A 21,827-nucleotide genomic window follows, 5' to 3' on the forward strand; every position below is an offset into this window, starting at 1 on the left:
CTTTAAACAGAGTATACGTACTGGACATTACGTACTTTAAACAGGGTACTGGACATTACTTTCAAAAGGTACTGGACATTACGTACTTTAAACAGGGTACTGGACATTACGTACTTTAAACAGGGTACTGGACATTACGTACTTTAAACAGGGTACTGGACATTACGTACTTTAAACAGGGTACTGGACATTACGTACTTTAAACAGAGTACTGGACATTACGTACTTTAAACAGAGTACTGGACATTACGTACTTTAAACAGGGTACTGGACATTATGTACTTTAAACAGGGTACTGGACATTACATACTTTAAACAGGGTACTGGACATTACGTACTTTAAACAGAGTACTGGACATTACGTACTTTAAACAGGGTACTGGACATTACGTACTTTAAACAGGGTACTGGACATTACGTACTTTAAACAGGGTACTGGACATTACTTACTTTAAACAGAGTATACGTACTGGACATCACGTACTTTAAACAGAGTACTGGACATCACGTACTTTAAACAGGGTATACGTACTGGACATCACGTACTTTAAACAGAGTACTGGACATTACGTACTTTAAACAGGGTACTGGACATTACGTACTTTAAACAGGGTACTGGACATTACATACTTTAAACAGGGTACTGGACATTACATACTTTAAACAGAGTATACGTACTGGACATTACGTACTTTAAACAGGGTACTGGACATTACTTTCAAAAGGTACTGGACATTACGTACTTTAAACAGGGTACTGGACATTACGTACTTTAAACAGGGTACTGGACATTACGTACTTTAAACAGGGTACTGGACATTACGTACTTTAAACAGGGTACTGGACATTACATACTTTAAACAGGGTACTGGACATTACGTACTTTAAACAGGGTACTGGACATTACGTACTAGTACTTTAAACAGGGTACTGGACATTACATACTTTAAACAGGGTACTGGACATTACGTACTTTAAACAGGGTACTGGACATTACGTACTAGTACTTTAAACAGGGTACTGGACATTACATACTTTAAACAGGGTACTGGACATTACATACTTTAAACAGGGTACTGGACATTACGTACTTTAAACAGGGTACTGGACATTACGTACTAGTACTTTAAACAGGGTACTGGACATTACATACTTTAAACAGGGTACTGGACATTACGTACTTTAAACAGAGTACTGGACATTACGTACTTTAAACAGGGTACTGGACATTACGTACTTTAAACAGGGTACTGGACATTACGTACTTTAAACAGGGTACTGGACATTACTTACTTTAAACAGAGTATACGTACTGGACATCACGTACTTTAAACAGAGTACTGGACATCACGTACTTTAAACAGGGTATACGTACTGGACATCACGTACTTTAAACAGAGTACTGGACATTACGTACTTTAAACAGGGTACTGGACATTACGTACTTTAAACAGGGTACTGGACATTACTTACTTTAAACAGAGTATACGTACTGGACATCACGTACTTTAAACAGAGTACTGGACATCACGTACTTTAAACAGAGTACTGGACATCACATACTTTAAACAGAGTACTGGACATTACGTACTTTAAACAGAGTATACGTACTGGACATCACGTACTTTAAACAGAGTACTGGACATTACGTACTTTAAACAGGGTATACGTACTGGACATCACGTACTTTAAACAGAGTACTGGACATTACGTACTTTAAACAGGGTACTGGACATCACGTACTTTAAACAGAGTACTGGACATTACGTACTTTAAACAGAGTATACGTACTGGACATCACGTACTTTAAACAGAGTACTGGACATTACGTACTTTAAACAGGGTATACGTACTGGACATCACGTACTTTAAACAGAGTACTGGACATTACGTACTTTAAACAGAGTATACGTACTGGACATCACGTACTTTAAACAGAGTACTGGACATTACGTACTTTAAACAGAGTACTGGACATTACGTACTTTAAACAGAGTACTGGACATCACGTACTTTAAACAGAGTACTGGACATTACGTACTTTAAACAGAGTACTGGACATTACTTCAAACAAGGCCTAGCTGAAACACTGATTCATGATTCACAAGCTTTAAAATTCTCACTCAAATCAATTAATTATGATGTCTGATTAATTTTCGGCCTAGTGATTGTACATTTTCCCAATCAATATCTCCAATCAGCTCTTAACAGTCTTAACATTTTCCATGTTGTCTGTAACATATGTTGAATTTAAAATTCACAGAGGAATGATAATGACCATGCTGTATATGAGGTGCTTTTGTGTAAGGATCTGCTTTCTTGAAAAAACTTATGGTTATATGTTCAGTGTCTCATCCCTTCAAAACTTTTTGTTTTTTCAATAACAATGTCTTCCGCTGGGTTTTACGGCAGAGTTTGGACGATAAATGCAGCACCACGGCACAAGGTCATCACTTGCTGTTCGGGCAGGTATGTGAGCCAAATCAACTAAATTAAGGCCAGCGTGCAGGTAGGCCTAAATATGAGCTTACTTCACAAGTGACCTCTTCAAATGCACTGGCAATTCATGATTGCTACGACTAGGCTAATAAAAATGAGCACTGTGTTATGATAGGTCTGTCTGTGCAGAGATCTAGAGTGATGATAATTATTACCGATAGTGAATAAAGTGAATATATCTACAGGTATATATGTACCAAACCAAGGAAATACTTTGTTGCTTTAGTGATTCAAGATGGATGTGACTTAATTTGGCTGTCTTGATCGTTGCATGTTTTCAGCCTGAGGACGGCTACAAATTTGCAAGATTGAGATATTCTTATTGACATATTGTGAATTCTTCCCATGAAGCAAATAGGGTATTGATTTCTTTCAGAAAATACTTCTCACAGACAAACTATACTGGCAAATATTACAATTTGGATAGTTACGAAATTCACCAAAATTAGGTAAACAGGTGCAAAAAATGATCAAAATATTTTACATGTTAGGTGTTATGTCATGCAAGATTTATTTTGCCTGCACCAAAATCTTAGTGACACCAAATGGTGTCAGAAAATTACATGTTTTATCATATAGATGTGCATTCTAACCATATAAATACACAAGACATCTATCAGGGGTTGAAACTAACCTAATCGCCTTGACAGATCGCAGGGTTGCCAGGTTTTGAAATGAGGCAGCCCGGGCTGCCAATTTTAAAGCCCCTCCTGGGGGATTTGTGGGCATGTCCCTACAGCCCCTAACCCTAACTCTGAGGAAAAAAATGAATTTTAGATGCAGTTTCCTGCTGTCTAGTTCATTCTTAGCATAAAAGATATTAGATATTACACCAACAGGTTTTATACAAAAAAGTTTTGAAAATAAAATTATTGAAGTAGATAAAGAAAACTTTAGCTGGACATTATACATTTGGCTAAAAATGTTGGCAGCCCACAGGGCTGCTGGTCTGGACATTCTGGCAGCCCGACCAGATTTCAGGCAGCCCAGGGCTGCCGGGCTAGTACTGTTAGGGTCGATCCCTGTAATATCTATCAGAATGTCCAAGTGTGGCATCAGGACCAGATCTAGAGGAGACATCGGCTACATCTGCTACTTACAGTCTTAGGACTAGCTGAACTTAACAAATTATTTACTTTTATATAATTATCTATATATAAAGCTCTGTGTTTAGATGACTATATATATATATAAGACTTTCAAGGGCTGATAATTATAATGAGCCCCATTGCCAAAACCAGAGACATATATAGAGAGATAAGTAACATCGCTATTTTCCTGTACAAGTGGTGGCTCCCTAAATTTATTCGTGACCACTCAAGCATATCCCTTATCAAGAGCGCCTTTAATTGTCCCCTATCAAACACACGCGAGCACAGGTAAATCGGGCTTTGCGCATGTGTGTATCGATGTACTGGAACTTATTTGACATGTTCTGGTTTATCCGCCATTAAGTCAGACCAAAACGTCGTCAATTTTAAATACACACAAATTAAAAAGCACATCGTTTTATTTAGGCCACTACAAAAGTTACTACATTATCCAAAAACTATCATACTTATGGGATATAGTCTTATTGATCATGCACACTGTTGTCATTAATCCGTATTTTCGAAAATCCATTGGGTCCTATTCGACATGTCCTAGTTTTGTAATTAAGCCGTCATTACGTCAGACCAAAACATCGTCAATTTAAAACGCACACAAAAATCACATCGTTTTATTTAGGCCACTACAAAAGTTACTACATTATCCAAAAACTATCATACTTAATTAGGGGATATGGTCTTGTTTATCATGCACATTGTTGTCATTTATCCGTATTTTCGAAAACCCCATAGGGACTTTTCGAAAATTGGAAATTCCCGCTGATCTTCCCTGTGGTGTGCTTGACTTTCATACTTAAAATACAAACACTTTGACAGCAAATTGTGATATATTTCATATTGATGACACTTCTGCACTTTGATATTAATAAAATTAAAGCATGTCATTGGATCTTGGTGATGATTTCAAATAGAAATTATCGATAATTATGTGTCTGGTTTTCAAGTTTTCTCCAATATGGCGTCAGGAGAAGACTGAACTGATCGAGTGACCGCAAAGGATTGTGGGAAGGTCAGGGGCCACCACGTAGACATAAGGCCAAATAGAGAGTAGCCAATCTCTCTATATATGTCTCTGGCCAAAACAGAGTTCTTCATATCTAAACCAAATTCCCAAAATTTGCAATTATAATTTCACTCCTGAAAAAATCTTTCACAATTAATTCATCAACTTTCTTCCTAAATGAGATAAAAAGGTTCCATCCCGAACCAGTGAGAAAAAGTCCTGTATATATTCATCCCATTATGAAATGGCCTCTAGCTATTAAGTGGTGAGATAGCAGATGGTACGGTCAATTATAAAATTTTGGAAAATGTTGAAAAACAAATGTAAACAATTAAACATCACATTATATTAGGGGGTTGGAAAGACTACGGGTGGGAACGCCTTAGCACAGACTTGTTTCAGGATGGAACGACTAGGATAGGGGGCAAAAATGTAATAAGAGGCCAGAATGACTTGGTTCTTATGGCATTGGAAATGCTAACCTCTCAGCGTTGGAGGCCTGGTCTAGATCTGTGAGAGCCACTATTGTAAAAATAATGTAAACAATACTCCTAAACAGTTATGCAATGTTATTTCACTTCAGATACTTGCTCTAGAGAGAGTGCTATGGAAAGACAAAACTGTCCCAATATGGTGTGCTGAGTAATGAAGCTAAGTTTGCTGAAACCGACCTACTGTCAAAACACTGAAGCTGAACTCACTATCAGAATTTATACATTCTTGATTTCATTATATTTGTCTGTTAAGGTGAGAAATCGTATCCCCATTAAAGCAAGTAATACCATAAAACATGACATGGTTTAGAGAACGCCATGCAATGCAATAACTTGCTAGGAGTAGGAAGAAAATCGATAACTTGATAAACGATTTGTCAGACGTTGCTGATGATAATGACATAACAGGCTACCTGTTAGGATTTTTTGACCATACTTATCAATCATTTGTAGACACTTACCAAAGTCAGAAACGCCGGTTAGCTTATTTATTCCATATCCACGTCAATGGGCCACAATATGATAATATATTTTGCACTGCAGCATTTTTCGATATATGATAATAGACGAGCGGACATGTAAATTCTGGTGCTGCCATCTGCCGTTGATTTCACGACGGAAGCAATTCCGGAGAAAATAAATATCAAAATATTTTTAAAACGGTATTAATTTAATAGCCCCTGCTTACAATGATAACATTAATCTTTTTCACGTCAGAAAATAATTTTCTTTATATTTGACATATGTTTACAACCGGGTTTCTCTGACTTTATCCTTTTCAAAGCACAACGTGGCGTTTCGCAATGACCCACGTGACTGTTCCTATCCTCTTCCGTCGAGTCGTTCAAAGAGGACAGCAGCGTATTTGCTAGGTTGTCCAAGCAAGACTCGATCAAAATGGTAAGAGACCATCAAATCATTATTTTGTGAAAAATATTTGATATAGATCTCGATCTAACTTTTGAAGTAGTTTAAGATCCAAAGATTCCGTATTTATATTGAATAAATAGCTTTTTTTTCAACCATTGGTTGATCGTTGTTGTATGACGTAAATACAGACCGGGGGTCTCTTCAGTCGTGTTAAGAGTGGTGTTTTAGTGGTTTAGAGCTGGTTCTTGATGTCCAGTTACCTATTTAAAACTCTGTTTATTTCATGTTCCGTTAATTTTGTTTCATCTTGTATTTTCCGGTGACATCGAAGTTATAAAATTGTATCATTCGGTACACTCATGATCGTGGCACGTTTCCATATTGCACAACAAGTTTGCCATATTTCGATGTTTTTACATATAGAAGTTTCAGATACTTTAAATCGTTCATGACTAACTCAAACTGTACAGATTGATTTCTTTATGAAACACTCGACCTTTATCATTAGGCCTATTACTTTCATTCATTATTTTGACCACGAGCACAAACAAACGGCACCATGATTATTATGTGAATAAAAACTGAGGAAATGTGTTCAACTCAAAATAAACTTGTCAACTGGCCAGATTAACTGAACAGTTGGATTGTACGACTAAATAGCATCATAGTTGCTATTTATTTCGCTACAGTTGACATTATTATAATAAGCTGTCTGTCTTATATAGAGATGTATCGATGGTTATTTCATACCATACACCAATGTGCTTGTTACAAACCTATCAAGTACTTGTTGACTTGCCTTCAGGTGTACTCTCAACAAATTACGCATGACAGCTGCAGGCACCTTGTAACCTCAAACTTCCCATAGGTGATTAACACTGCACAGAATGTCAAATTTCAAAGTTTGGATGTTAATGATTTTACCCATTTCACTCAATTGAAATGTTAATTAGTGTCATGTTATTACTCCCTTCTTATAAATCCATAGAAGTGTGTGTGTCAAAGACGCAGGATAATTATTTAACATCTCATAAATCCGTTGCACACTGTTGTCATCAAGAGATGTCAATAATTTCCCTTCCTCCCAGATTTCAAGGCAGAAAGTGTGCAGTGTCAGAGGTTAATCTAGCCCATTTTTACTACCGAAATAAGGTAGTATTCCCCACTGATGTTGTTTTCTCCGATGAATAAAAACAAATTCCCCATCAAGAAAAAATGTCATAAAACAGGGGAAAATTCTCCAAAACAGGGGATCTCCCCCAAATTTTGATGAAATATGTAAGAATTATAGCAAATAATAGCTGTCAAATGTTAAAATTTCAAGAATAATTCAAGACTCTATGGCCCCTTCATTTCCCCTAAATTTTATAATAGGTAGTATTCCCCAAATCCTAGATTAGCCCCCGAGTGTCGTATAGGGACCAATTGCTAAAAGGTCGGTTGGCATTATAAATGATTAGCCAGAGACCTTAAGCTAGCTGAATTTAAACTATGGTTGCAATTTTTTGGGGTCATCCCCAAAGCATGATGGGTTTATCTTTTCAATATATTCCTTGCAGCCCCGTTGCATCCAAATTATAATCGATATAAGCATGGTGCTATTTATTTTCCAGGTGAACTTTACAGTAGACCAGATCCGTGAGATCATGGACAAAAAATTCAACATTCGTAACATGTCCGTGATTGCTCACGTTGACCATGGCAAGTCTACATTGACGGACTCCCTGGTCAGTAAAGCCGGTATTATTGCTGGTGCAAAGGCCGGAGAAGCACGATTCACAGACACAAGAAAGGATGAACAGGATCGTTGCATCACCATCAAGTCAACGTAGGTCTAGAATTAAAATATTAAAAGTAACAACATCATTAATTCAGATATTTTTTTAATTTGTTTTTGGTATATTGATGAAATTTTTCAAGCAGCTGTGACTATATATAGCAAATTTGATACTCTTTACTATAAAATAGCAGTTGATTTAAATTCATTTTAATTTGACACGTCAATGAAGTTCCATTGAAATAGTACATTAAAAAAACAATTATTAAAAATGTCTTAGATATAACATTAATGTTCATTGTAGTGCCATCTCCATGTACTATGAGTTGGCCATGGATGATATGAAGTACATCAAACAGAAAACGTACCCTGAAGATGACCAAATGAGAAATGCTTTCCTTATCAACTTGATTGATTCACCCGGTCACGTTGATTTCTCATCTGAAGTAACAGCAGCTCTGCGTGTAACCGATGGTGCACTGGTGGTCGTAGACTGTGTTTCTGGTTAGTTAATTGCCAATCTGTTTGAATTCATTAAAGTATTTCATTGTCATTGATAATAACAAATTTAATAGCAGATCTTGCCTTCAAGTTTTAGATTCATGAAATGTTTGTTGACCTCCACAAGAATTTCCAATTTACATTTATCGTTCTGCTAGGTATTCTGAAATTGTACAATATTTATTCTTGGAAACAAATGTAAAATCTCTAGATGCATTTACAGGGACAATTCCTGGTGAATAAAGTTATGGGAGAATATTGAGATTTAGGAGCAAGCGAATGTGATTTTCTGGTAAATTGAGTGCATTCTGAGAATTTCAATGATGAAAATCCCTAAATCTTACCCCCGAGTGATCCTGCATATAGTTAACACTAGATCTGATACAATTGCAACAAGGAGTCTTAAATATAAAACATAAAAAAAAAGATAAACATTGTTTCTGCTCAAAATACGACTTGTTTACAGGAATTTACCAGTTAATCTGCTTGTTTTTGTAGGAGTTTGCGTACAGACAGAGACAGTACTGAGACAAGCCATTGCTGAAAGGATTAGGCCAATTCTGTTCATGAACAAGATGGACCTTGCTCTTCTTACCCTTCAGATTGGTCAAGAAGACCTCTACCAGACCTTTCAAAGAATCATTGAGAGCGTCAACGTCATCGTCAATATGGTCTCCTCTGAAGAAAGCCCTCTTGGCGCCATTGATGTAAGAATTGGGATACTTTGAATTCAGTAGATGCTGTATTGTGGGTCTAATGCTTTCATTTGTTAGTGATATCTGCCTTGAATAAAAATTCAATGCTGGATGAAAATGATTGTTAAACTCTGGGTCTAGTGCAGCAGTTTCTCAAAAACAATTTATTATAAGTGATAAAGTTCAAAGCCTTTTTTTAAAAGTTGTATGATCATGCAACAACTTTCAATATAAAACAAAAAGGACCAAACAAATTCTTGGCAGGATATTCATATATTTACCTTAGGAGACCATTTTATCGATTATTTTTCTGAAACAAGACTTATCGCCAAAACAATTTCACAGGAACTGAATTTGATAACATCTTTGACACACGATCAAACTTTCACATGTGTATTGCATGCAAGGAAATATGAAGAGCTATAAAAATTCATTCAAGCTGCATGGTAAATCTTGTAAAAGAAAATGGCAATAGGCAGGCTGCAAAACAGTTAGAAAAGTTACCGACAGAATTGTAGCGATGAACCTAGAAGGTAAACGTGTTAGCGAAGTTCGGTGACATGGAGGAAGCCTTGGACTACAATACCAGGCTATCAATCTTTTCTGTATACCGTTCATCCTGTTTTATAGAAAATAGGGAATATATGTTATATTGAGTTTGGTATGGAAGCATATGTAATGTGCCAATAAACTTAATTTGTTTGGTTTTCCTTTATTATGTTAGGTTCTATTAAAATTATGGGCTTATCTTAACCCTTTGCCACATGCAGATTATAACACTTCAGCACTCTGTGCCAATAGTGCAAAGATACATTGTTGCAATGCAACATTATTGCGCTGACTGAAATATACATATACACCATCTCGATGGCAGTTTTTGAGAAATTAAGCTTTGTTTTGATTAATTTTTCTAAACCTAATTTTGAAAGTGAAATAGTTGTTTTAGACATTTTTAGTAAGTTTCAATTATGTTCAGAATTTCTTAAATTTTAATTCTGTGCTATTTTCTTTATAAAACCAACAACACATAACCACGAAATCAGCTGTATACAAACAGAACAGAAAAATTTCAAAATATTTTGACAATGTAATTTATAATTCATTGAATTCCTGTACATGAAATGATTCAACATTAACTCCCAAATGAAACAAACTGAATTTTCAAAGTTTTCACAAGAATACTTTCAACAGTTCAGGCTTAAGCCTAGAATATTTTATATCCGATGTCGCGACGAAGGAATGTGTATCCGACCATTTTGGGTCAAATCTACCTTCGTTTTTCAAATGCCGGCGAGCGTAGTTATTAGTGTGTCGAGCTATGGTGGAAACTGATTCTCATTGAAGAAAAGGTAGAAATAATCAATGGGACTTGCAGTATCAACATCTAAAGTTTCTGGAAGTACTGGCCCCGTTTCCCTAACAAAATCATTTACTGTGATCGGCGAAAACTCTCGGTCAACATTACCTAATGGCGGCGGTACAACTAGTCGGCCGTTCGACCTCATTTTCGGACTCGTTATCTGTTGACAGTTCATTTAGAACATCGTTAAGATCAATATCTGACTCAATGTATTCAGGTCCAAAGCCATCGAACTCTAAATTATCATCATCGTCGTCAAAAATGTCGCGCAAAATCGTAGCCACAGCCGCCATCACGCCTCGTTGTTGTCACACTTTTCTACACTCATGACTCACACTTTCTAGGTTAATTTATTCAAAAACTTTCGTATGAATGACGTGTACAAATCTGATTGGTCGATGCATTGATATCTTCTTAAAATAGTATCGGGGATTTCCAGATAGGTGTCGCTCTCAATCACGGGATTTTCCATGTCTACGTTTACCGAACCGGCATGGCGTCGAGAGGCGCTTACATTGAGATAACGTAGAGGCGTCGAGAAGCGCTTACATGGAGATAATGCAGAGGCGTCGAGAAGCACTTACATGTGGCAAGGGGTAAAGGCGTCCAGAGGCGCTTACATGTGGCAAAGGGTTAAGTAATGGTTATGAAAATGGTACAAGCAAATGGATGGTGATGATACAATATTCACTCAACTTGACAGATCTTCATGAATTTTGATTTTAGGTCGATCCCCAAGAAGGAACTGTTGGATTTGGGTCTGGCCTTCACGGATGGGCCTTTACTCTGAAAGATTTTGCTGTACGTTATGAAACCAAGTTTAAGATGAACCAAAAAAAGCTGATGAATAAACTGTGGGGCAACAACTTCTTTGATGAAGCAAATAAGAAATGGATCAAAGAATCTGATGGAAAAGCTGTTCGAGGTTTTGTCAAGTACATCTTGGATCCAATTTTCCTGGCAAGTTATATTACTTTGATGATTATACTTCTGCAAGAAAGCACCTTAATCTTATTATGTCGTCCAGAAAATTTAGTAAAAATTTGCAATGCAGACAGATATTGGATATTGGGGGGGGGGGGGGGGGAGGTTAAACTTGTTGTTTGGAACTTACTTTAATGATGTTTTGGCTCCATTTCTATCTAAGCATCCTTACCCTTACTGGTTGTAAAACTAGTTAAGGAACATTCAATTGAAAGTGAAAAAATGAATAAATTGAAATTGAATTCATTGGTATTGAGAAGGTTGTTAATTAAGTGATTTTGTTTTCAAGGTGTTTAATACATGTATGAAGTGTGATCATGCTAAAGCCCTGGCACTGGCTGAAAAGATGGGAGTCAAGCTGACTACTGATGAAAAAGATCTTCGTGAGAAGCAGCTCCTCAAGGTACAGTAGTTCTCGTGTATAAACAGTGTTAAAAATCAAAGGAAAGGTAATTTTGCAACAATGTTCTTGGATGGTTCAAACATGAAGACATCTTTCCAAGTATGCATAGTTTTAGTGATCATGAATACCGTATTTGACCTAAGGGCGCCCCTACACATGTAAAATGTTTTGCTACTTATGTGTTCAATTTTCTTCACCCAATTAAGTCGCTGGAACAAGTTTTCACCACATTTTGTCTATTCAGTGATACAGATGTCGGTACAAATTGCGCCTGAAACTAATGCTAAAGACACATACAAATTACTATCATACTACCATATTTATTTGAAGATCAGGTAAAAGACTTAATTCATGTTGTTAACTAAAAGTTTTTAAGAACAGAAAGCTATTAAGACAGTGTAATTCAATTATTAGGTCAAAGAAAACGATGTCCGATATGATCTTGGAAATCACCCGTGTCTATAAATAGAACACAAAAGAGTTCCATTTGAACATAAATGGTGGAATACACATTCTCTGTTATAAAGAACAGCTAGCTTGGTTTACAAGTTTACAGGAATATTCAAGTGATGTTTAAGCTTAATTCATGATAATGAATAGATAACTTCATCTGGAAGATTTTTATGACTGAATATTTTACCGCTTCCACAGCCTTGGGTATTCTGCTTTAAGGTATAGTCTGTTTCATAAAACTTCAGAATAACGAATCTAAATAAGGGCGCCCCCACTGTCAATTACCCGCACCCTTATTAGGTCATATACAGTAATTGAAGTTCAAAAAAAATAATTGTTTCTAAACATTTAACTAGTGTAATTTTGTGGTGTTTTCCTTTAGCTTGTCATGAGAAAGTGGATGCCTGCTGGTGATGCCCTTCTCCAGATGATAGTCATTCATCTGCCATCTCCAGTAACTGCCCAGCGTTACAGGACCGATACTCTATATGAAGGACCTTCTGATGATGAAGTTGCCGTCTGTAAGAGAAAATTCCATTTTGTTTCATATTACTTGATGTAAATTGCGTCTCTATTTCCACTTAATTCTGTTGTATTATTGACGGTTTTTATGGGAGGCGTGCCTCACATTATAGCATCAGCTATAGGATTTCATTGCGGAACCAATCGTTTGGTACCTCAAGCGGCTATCTCCGTAATCATGGGAGACAACTCGTACATACCGACACAATACACAACCAATTTATCTCGATAGTAGATCTATATTTTGAATGTTGTAATTGTTTATTATAATTCTCATAAAATCCCCCAAAAGAAATATATTTCATTTTACATCGACTTTGAATGCCACCAGAGCCTATTAATTATAACAAAAATATTATATCTACACATAGAAGGCACACAAGTACTCGGTCAGTTAGTAGGCCAGCTAGTACGCAGGTGACAGACGGTCGAATATTTTACGCGTATCTGATTGTAAGTAAAAACCAACGACCTGCATGAATGAGAAAATAAATAGATAAAGATGGATTTATATTGAAGAGATAATATTTCAACCGCCACATAATGTGTTTATATTTTTATAGGGACGTTTACGCCTGCCATGTTACAATCACCTACGAGATGTGACGTCAAAACCTCTCGCTTTCATTATATTACCATTCAGTTGTTTTTTGGGGGTGTTTTTTTTTGCAGTTTCTTTTGGTTCATATATGATGTAGTTAAACTATATATGCATTTATTAAAAATTTCAAGACTTCAAATAAAGTGCTATTACACGAAAAATGTATTTATTTGAGACGTCTGGTGGTAGCCTGTTATCAAAAATTCATCGCACAGTTTCAAGTGCGAGAAGGGTTGGCAACCGGTATACTCGGTACAAGAACCGTACCGACATCTTTTTACAAAATACCGGTATTTGCAAGAATAAAAGCATTAAAATCTGACGTAAAAAAACTCGACAAAACAGTTATTAGTCCCCTTTCCGAAAAAAACATTTTTCAAAATGGCCGCCGGCTTCTCATTCGTTGAGGCTTGTCCGGACAACTCCTCCTAAAGTACTACTCCGATTTTAACAAAATATGATCCTTTGACAGGCGGCTCATAATACAAAAACCAATATAAATCATCATAATTATAATTGTATAGTTCTATTTTTTCGTTGAAAGAACATTGTTTGTGTTTGGTATTTCCATTGTTCATTTAATTCATACTCAAAAGTTGTAATTATGACTAGGTGCTGTCATGTATTCAACATATCAACAATTATATGTGTTCTTGTTATTTCTGTTTCTAATTGAATTACATGTATACTTAAGTGCACAGATTAAATACATTGTAAATGTCTAATAAAAATTTAACCTGTCATTTAAACAATATTAATAGAACCATGTGAATAACAATACTATTCTATTACACAACCGTATAATTGACAGTTGTTTGTAGATCAGTATAATAATTAGTCTTTGATAATGCAATTCAATAGTACTAGTCTCTGTGAACTGGACAAGTGGAAGTTTGAAACATGTTTAACTATTTAAGTGGAAGCTTGTTTAAACAATAAGTAGAAATGTTAAACAACCTAACTAAAAGTGTTGACTTTAAACACTTAAGTGGATATGTTTAAATACTTTAGTAGAAGTTTGTTTGAAACGTCAATATGGTTAAAACCAGTGTGTACATCAAGACAGTTAAACCATTACACTGTGTGTCCATCAGGATTGAAAACCATTTCATCTAATTGGCTTTAAACTCTTGAGAAGAAACGTTTAACTACTCAAAACCTCACTCTTGAATGTATCTATCAACAATCATGTTGATATCAGTTTAATTTCTCTTCTTGCTTTATTTCAAATATCACCTTTTCATCTGATTAACGCCTCCCTCCGTACTTTCAGTACTTTGATTATTATTTTGATATTAGATTTTATGATGGCCAACATAATAGGCAGATAATTTTTATATGCCTATTAAAATTTGATAACAGTGGTGCATGTTCATTTTGGCTGAAAGAAAAAATTAAGATCCAAGAAATTCTTAAATTCAAGTTTCAAAAATCCTTACAAAAAATATTTTAAAAAATAATGCATGTTTGAACTATTGATTCAGAAATATTCAGTATTTTGCAATTTATCTGTGGGAGGCATTTTTTCCAGAGAATCAACCACCCATTTAGACAATAGTTTATGACAATTTACAATATCCAAATAAATGAGATATACATGCTCCATCAAATTCAAATGTAAGTGCCGGGGATAATTGTTTCCAGTACTTCAATGATTATATACCAGCTTTATACCTTTCTTTCAATCGATCAAATTTGGTAAGTTAAATAACCAGTCATTGCCTTTGTGCATTCTACAGCAATGAAAAACTGTGACCCCAAAGGACCTCTCATGATGTATGTATCCAAGATGGTACCAACATCAGACAAGGGACGTTTCTACGCTTTTGGACGTGTTTTCTCTGGATGCGTTGCCACTGGACAGAAAGCAAGAATCATGGGTCCCAACTTCGTACAGGGAAAGAAGGACGACTTAAACGTCAAGACCGTGCAGAGGTAAAAAAAAACAAGTATACCTTTCATTATTGTGCTTTCTTTTCGTGAAAGTTACTTTCTGTGTTATCACGCTATCAAGAGAAAACAATGAAAATTATATAAACATTGAATTAGAAAATAATACTATGATCCATTTCTTGGGAGTTGGGAGTCCAAAGTAGAATATTCTGTATGCAAAAGAAAAGCATAGTGTTGGTGTAAGGTGAGGCGGGTGCTGACCAAAGTGTATGCCAAAACATTGGAATGCCGGACTTGGCCAGTAAAACTTTCATTGGACAGATAATTTGTTTAATTAATCAGATTGATATGTCCAGTATCCGATTTGTGATTTGGTTTTGATTTTTACCCAATGGGCTAATATACCTAATTGCTAATATAAAATTATCACATCAAAATTTCTTAGGAGTTTATATTTTTTATATTCAATTCAACTATACTCTTACTTCTGTAATATGATGGCTAATTATGTACAAATGGGTAACCTCGATATTTTGATTTTTGCTCAAATATTTGACATTAATCTTTCAGGACAATCTTGATGATGGGTCGCTACATTGAGCCAATTGAGGATGTACCTTGTGGAAACATCTGTGGTCTTGTTGGGGTTGACCAGTTCTTGGTAAAAACAGGAACCCTCACTACCTTTGAGGGAGCTCACAACATGAAACAGATGAAATTCAGTGTTAGTCCTGTAGTCCGAGTAGCTGTCGAGTGCACAAATCCGTCAGAATTGCCAAAATTGGTAGAAGGGCTGAAACGTCTCGCCAAATCTGATCCTATGGTACAGGTATGTCATCATCAGTTGAAGATACATGTTTCTTTTCTGCTTAGTTTTCCAGTAGCCTGGCTGGGTCTGCATCTTCGTAGAAAACATATATATTTTGATTAACTTAGGGAGTTATTCCTAATTTTGTCTTCAAGTTTGGTGGAATAGCACTTATTATTAAGTCCAGAGAGACTGGCAGTATTGAGGAGTAAAATATGTCAACAAGAATGATTGGAATGAAATTGGCTATCAAAATTGATTAGAGGTAATTTCTAGGTAATGCTGGTGAAATTGATAGAATTTGTAGGTCTAATTGTCCTTAAAAGCTACTGAAACTTTTATGAGGTGATGAACATTCATACCATAATTTTTTTTTATTAAAACATTAATTTGATATTCAATATTTTCATCTTGTATTTCCTTTTGATTTGTAAGTTGAAGTGATGCCTTTGTCCATTTCCTTATGTGCCATATTGATAGCTATATGTATATGTTACGAGTATAAATTCAGTTGTGTGAGATTTCTGTATATTTTCTTCAGTGTACAACAGAAGAATCTGGAGAACACATCATTGCTGGAGCTGGCGAGCTTCATCTTGAAATCTGCTTGAAGGATCTGGAGGAGGACCATGCTGGTATTCCCATCAAAAAGAGTGACCCTGTTGTATCATACAGAGAAACTGTAGGAGAGGATTCTTCAATCACGTGTCTTTCTAAGTCTCCTAACAAACACAACAGATTGTATATGAAAGCCAGGCCACTTCCAGACGATTGTCCTGAAGCCATTGACAATGTAAGATTAAAAATATGTCCTTAGTCCACATTTTTTAGTGGAATGTGACCATTCAACAAGCAATTCTTTTCGGGGACCTGCATGGAAATGTTGTTTCCCTCGAGTACTCTTGTGTTTGTCTATCATCATCGCTTATGCTTGCAGACACTTGGTGTTGCATATGCGTTGCACATATATGCAATTTCATTTTAAAAAATTCTCAAAATCAATGTCGTTTTCCAAAAATAGAAATTTGAAGATGCCTGTCAGAAATTGATAATATATTGTAATAAGGTTTATTAGATTTTTATGGTCTTTGTTCAAGATTTAAGGGTCAAAGGTCACGCCTTTATGATGTCTTCATACAGCATTATATTCCAGAATTAAGCATTTGGAGGAGGTACCACTTCCCAGTGGCCCTTCTATCCTTATAAATATTAGAACAGAGTCAAATATTGTAAAGCTGATTCAGTGCAGCAAGGTTTTTAGATTTTTAGCACTATTTAAATCTCCGTGGTCCGTCAGTCCATCCGTCTGTAAACAATTCTTGTTATCGCTATTTCTCAGAAAGTACTGAAAGGATCTTTCTCAAATTTTTATTATGTAGGTTCCCCTTGATGCCTAGTTAAGCATATTTTTTGAGACCAATCGAAAAACGACATAGTTTCCCCTTGTTTAAAAAGCACTGGAAGGATGTTTCTCAATTTACACAGATTAGTAAGAGGAAGGGAAAAATGGAGAGAAGATCAATCTGACATGGAATCTATAAAGATCATTCAATGATGGCGCCAAGATCCCTCCGGATCTCTTGTCTTTTTATCCCACCAATAATTGTCTTCAATGTATTTCAACTGTCACATGTTATTCTGCAGGGTGAAATTACACCAAGACAGGACTTCAAAGAGAGAGGAAAATTCTTGTCCGAGAAATTCGGATTTGACCCCACTGAAGCAAGAAAAATCTGGTGTTTTGGACCTGAAGGCACCGGCCCAAATCTGTTGACAGACGTGACAAAGGGAGTGCAGTACCTCAATGAAATCAAGGACAGCGTTGTTGCTGGCTTCCAATGGGCAACAAAAGAAGTGAGTACTCATTCAAAGGATAAGTGCCTTATATGTGTTTTCAAAAATGGACCAAAAAATCAAGATTTTAAAATTGTCAATTAGTGTTGGAACAATTATCGATTATAATCAATAATCGATCAATTAATCCTGCTGAACTGATGATCTATTATAAATTTCAATAATCGATTATTTGAAAACAAAAACAAAACACCATTTTCAACTGACCAGTGATTCTGTATTCTTGCCCTTTTCAAAAAATTAGAGCTTCAGTATGTTCAAGGTTAATTGTGGAAAATGATCGAAGATTTAAGTGATAGGCAACCGGGATTGAAATTGGTACGCCCGTCAATTATGTAAGTGTAATATATGTAGTTTGTATTCAGTGTTTTATTTTTGTGCTGTTGTAGCAGCATTTTGATGAAACGATTAATTTTGAATTCCTTTTTATGCATTTGGAAAGAAAAATCTCATTTCTGCATTTTTGGTTGGGCGTTTATTGTTAGACTTTGTGGTACTTTGTACTCCTTTATATATAATTGATCAGTCATGAACAAATAAGACCTTTTTCCGTTAATGAATGGGAGGAAATATTGCTCAATATAATATGCTTTTTTCTTTTTTTTAAATTCACTTTAGGGTGTCCTATGTGAAGAAAATGTACGAGGTGTGAGGTACGATATTCATGATGTAACCCTCCATGCTGATGCCATCCATCGTGGTGGTGGACAAATCATTGGAACAGCCAGGCGTGTCCTTGTATGCCTGTACTTTGACAGCCAAGCCAAGCATTATGGAACCCATCTACCTTGTAGAAATTGAGGTTAGTTTTTCCTTCTGCAGAGCAATAGTGGAGAAAAGGCTGCTCGATGGAACTTGCTTCAAATATGACTGAATCCTAACTTGTTCAGAAAATTCTGTTGTCTGGTGGAATTAATGCCAAAAACAATATTTGTAAATGTGATTTATTTATTATTTTCTTTTGAAATTTACTCGTTACCAGGGTTGAGTGCACACCATTCACTCGTCCCCAGCCAAATTTAGCTTTTTTCGCACACTGATGGGTTTGATGATACTCCCATTAAGACCACAGGTCAATGAATTATGGCACTACAGCTACTCAAGTGCTATTCTAAAGTGCATTTCACTAGGTTTTGTAATCTGGGTAGCATTACTCTTGACCTGGTCACATATGACATCAAACGGTCATGTTCAGTCGCTAACATCAATAAAGCATGAATACATTAAAACTATAATGAACTGTATATAGCAGTTAAACAAGACTAAATATTGCTTATCCTCCCACAAGTAAGTGGACAGCAACATCAAAAAGAAGTTCCCTTCATTCATCCATACATCAGTCGCAAACTTAGTTAAGAAGTGTTACAGAATTTGTTGGGCAGTTTCTGATAGCAAGAGGATGCTTATATTTTGTATGAAAAACTTACAAAATTAAACATCAATGAAATGGAAAATTAAAATGATTTCAAAGGTTTTGGTGAAATTGTTTTTCATAAAGTTTAAAACATTATTTAATAGTAAGAGGATAGTTATATTTTATTAACGTCAGGGTGCCTTTGGCACCTGCCGTTATAGGCGTGGTGGGAAAATGTTACCGACACCTCTGTTCCGGCTAACTATTCCTCTTTTCTGTCATACAAATGATATACATCCGCAGCCTAATATAGTTCCTATTTTGATAGCAATTATTGACACAATTTAAGTGATGTAAACCGTGTTTACTGCAATTATTTAAAATGAAATATGAATGTTTGGTGTTCTAGACTATTTTAGAGTATAAATATTAACATTTTCCTCGTCAGTATATGCAATTTTGTTGGCATAGGATTACGTAGTTCTGTCTCGATACTGCCTTGAAAACGAAAGTAGAAAAATCAGTTTGATCTTCGTGGAAATTTACATGCATTCACTGAGAAACTATCTACATCTGTTCATCCTGAGTTCATATGCAGGAACATTTCATATAAGCATAAAACCAACCCTATTTACGTAGTCAAATGCACCCGAGCATTCCACGAGATAACTTCAGCTGTCACGTGACTCAACACTAGTCGGCCAAAATGGCGGTTATGTCTAATGTAACTAAACCAACGACCGTTCGCAGTTTCATATTCATTTGTATGTCGCTAGAATATGCAAGAAATATGATCAGGAATTGATGGCAAGTTGTAACAAACTACATTGCCGTTTTTCTCGAGGATTTTATTAAATAAGGTTATTATTTGTTGTTTGAAAAGAATCTAATGATTATGATCCGTGACTGATGTACTGGCGTCGGTGTCAAAACTAGATGTTATGTCTCGTCGGACAACGCGACCGCAATTTTCGATCAGAGTTAAACTATGTTACTAGGGGTAATAAAATAGATGTTTGATAGGCCTAATTAACATCTAATAGTATAAATAAAATTTAAAAAACTTTGACTGTGTACATCTTGGATTTTATCTTTAGTTGTAGTTACTTGAACGTTAATAGACCAATTTGTCGTTCAGTTGATTTTTTTTTCAAAGTTTACAAGCCGCTTTACTGATTCAGGAGTATCTCAATAATCTTCCAAAGCATTAAAGAAATAGGGAAAGAACTATATTCAGCTATTGTAAAGTTGTCAGCTGATATATATGTTATACATGTTTTCTTGAATATATATAGAATAGTAATACCAGGGCCAGATTAAGCCATTTCATCTGATACAAATGTAACTGTCTGACTATAAAATCCAATTTTAAATTTCTTATAATATGACCTCAGACCCTGACGTTTCTCAGGGCCTTTGGGCCTTTGATATGAAATTTCTTCAGGAACTATACCTGATGTCAATGCTGTGCAATCCAGTTGGGGAAAACAACCATTGAAATTTAATCTAACTTGGAAGTCTTTGTTAGTTACTGACAAGTTTGTTGGTTTTAATAGGTACCAGAAAATGCTGTTGGTGGTGTATTTTCTACATTGAACAAGAGGCGTGGAGAGATTGAAATACATTTACCTGCACCAGTAGGACGCGCAACTGATACCATCAAGGCTTATCTGCCTGTGAACGAGTCTTTTGGTAAGAATTTTCAGTATTATCAATAATGGGTTTGGATTGATGTTGGTTGAGATTAACAAATATGTTGAGAAAATGTTTCGTTATGGTTGCATTCCTGTTGTACTTTGTAAGAACAATTTGTGGATCTAAATAATTGTATTTTATTATTTGCAGGATTCACAGCACATTTGCGTTCAAATACAGGAGGACAGGCTTTCCCACAATGCGTGTTTGATCATTGGAAAATTCTGCCAGGAGATGTACATGATCCTAACTCCAATCCTGGAAAGGTTGTTGTAGCAACGAGAAAACGCAAGGGGCTCCCTGAGGGTATTCCAGGGTTGGACAAATACCTCGACAAGTTGTAAAGTGACCCTTCAATGTTTGACTTTAATAGTGCTTAAACGTGCAACAGTTAACCTTCAGTTTCATCATGTGGTCTTTCAATATCCCTTTCTCAGATTTAGTTATGCTAATAGCAAGAAAGTTGTAATGATTTTGTTGTTACTTCTATGTTCAAAAACACCAGTGCTCAAAAACACCAGTGCTGAGGGGAAATAATTCCTAACGATTTGGACATGCACTGCTCACCATTTTGGTTAATTTATTAAAACAAATTTACAAGGACAAGTATTGCAAAGTGTAAACCATTTTGAGATCATGGCTCCTTATAACAGCTCATTTGTTTGAGTTGTCCAAAGAAATAAATGTGGAGAAATGGAAACTTGTTCCTCGTTTTTTAGGCAAAAACCTCTTCAGAGGTCTACAGCCTTATGTCATCACCTTTCTGTTCAATTGTTCTTAACCAGATTCTTCTATTTCTGCCTCTTACTTGTTAGCATATGCGTCAAATGCAATTTTGACCCTATGTAAATTTACTCCTACCTCATCTAGCGTCGGAATTTATTTATGTATATAACGACAACAAATAAATTAATATAAGATAACAACCTAACCAATTATAGGCAGATTATGC

General features: G+C 35.8%; 2 protein-coding genes across 7 annotated transcripts in view; one reads left to right on the top strand and one right to left on the bottom strand.

Annotated features, from left to right (window-relative positions):
• The window catches only part of LOC117334043, a 117,609-nt gene extending 111,911 nt beyond the window's left edge, over positions 1–5,698 (bottom strand). For all 6 annotated transcript variants that reach the window (XM_033893467.1, XM_033893468.1, XM_033893464.1 and 3 more), the window contains exon 1: positions 5,567–5,698. The gene's annotated coding sequence lies outside the window, so the exon portion shown is untranslated. The remainder of the gene's footprint in view (positions 1–5,566) is intronic.
• A 199-nt stretch (positions 5,699–5,897) lies between these two features.
• On the top strand, positions 5,898–21,575 carry LOC117335159 (translation elongation factor 2-like). The gene is given in 15 exon segments (XM_033895117.1): positions 5,898–6,005; positions 7,589–7,803; positions 8,057–8,256; positions 8,752–8,960; positions 11,035–11,268; positions 11,582–11,695; positions 12,531–12,669; positions 15,011–15,206; positions 15,735–15,993; positions 16,514–16,765; positions 17,617–17,826; positions 18,445–18,558; positions 18,560–18,628; positions 20,737–20,872; positions 21,026–21,575. Coding segments are annotated over 15 exon segments (2,544 nt in total). The 5' UTR covers positions 5,898–6,002; the 3' UTR covers positions 21,220–21,575.
• The last annotated feature ends 252 nt before the right edge of the window (positions 21,576–21,827 follow it).

This window comes from Pecten maximus, chromosome 9 (assembly GCF_902652985.1).
Source record: "Pecten maximus chromosome 9, xPecMax1.1, whole genome shotgun sequence".
NCBI classification, from domain to species: Eukaryota; Metazoa; Mollusca; class Bivalvia; order Pectinida; family Pectinidae; genus Pecten; species Pecten maximus.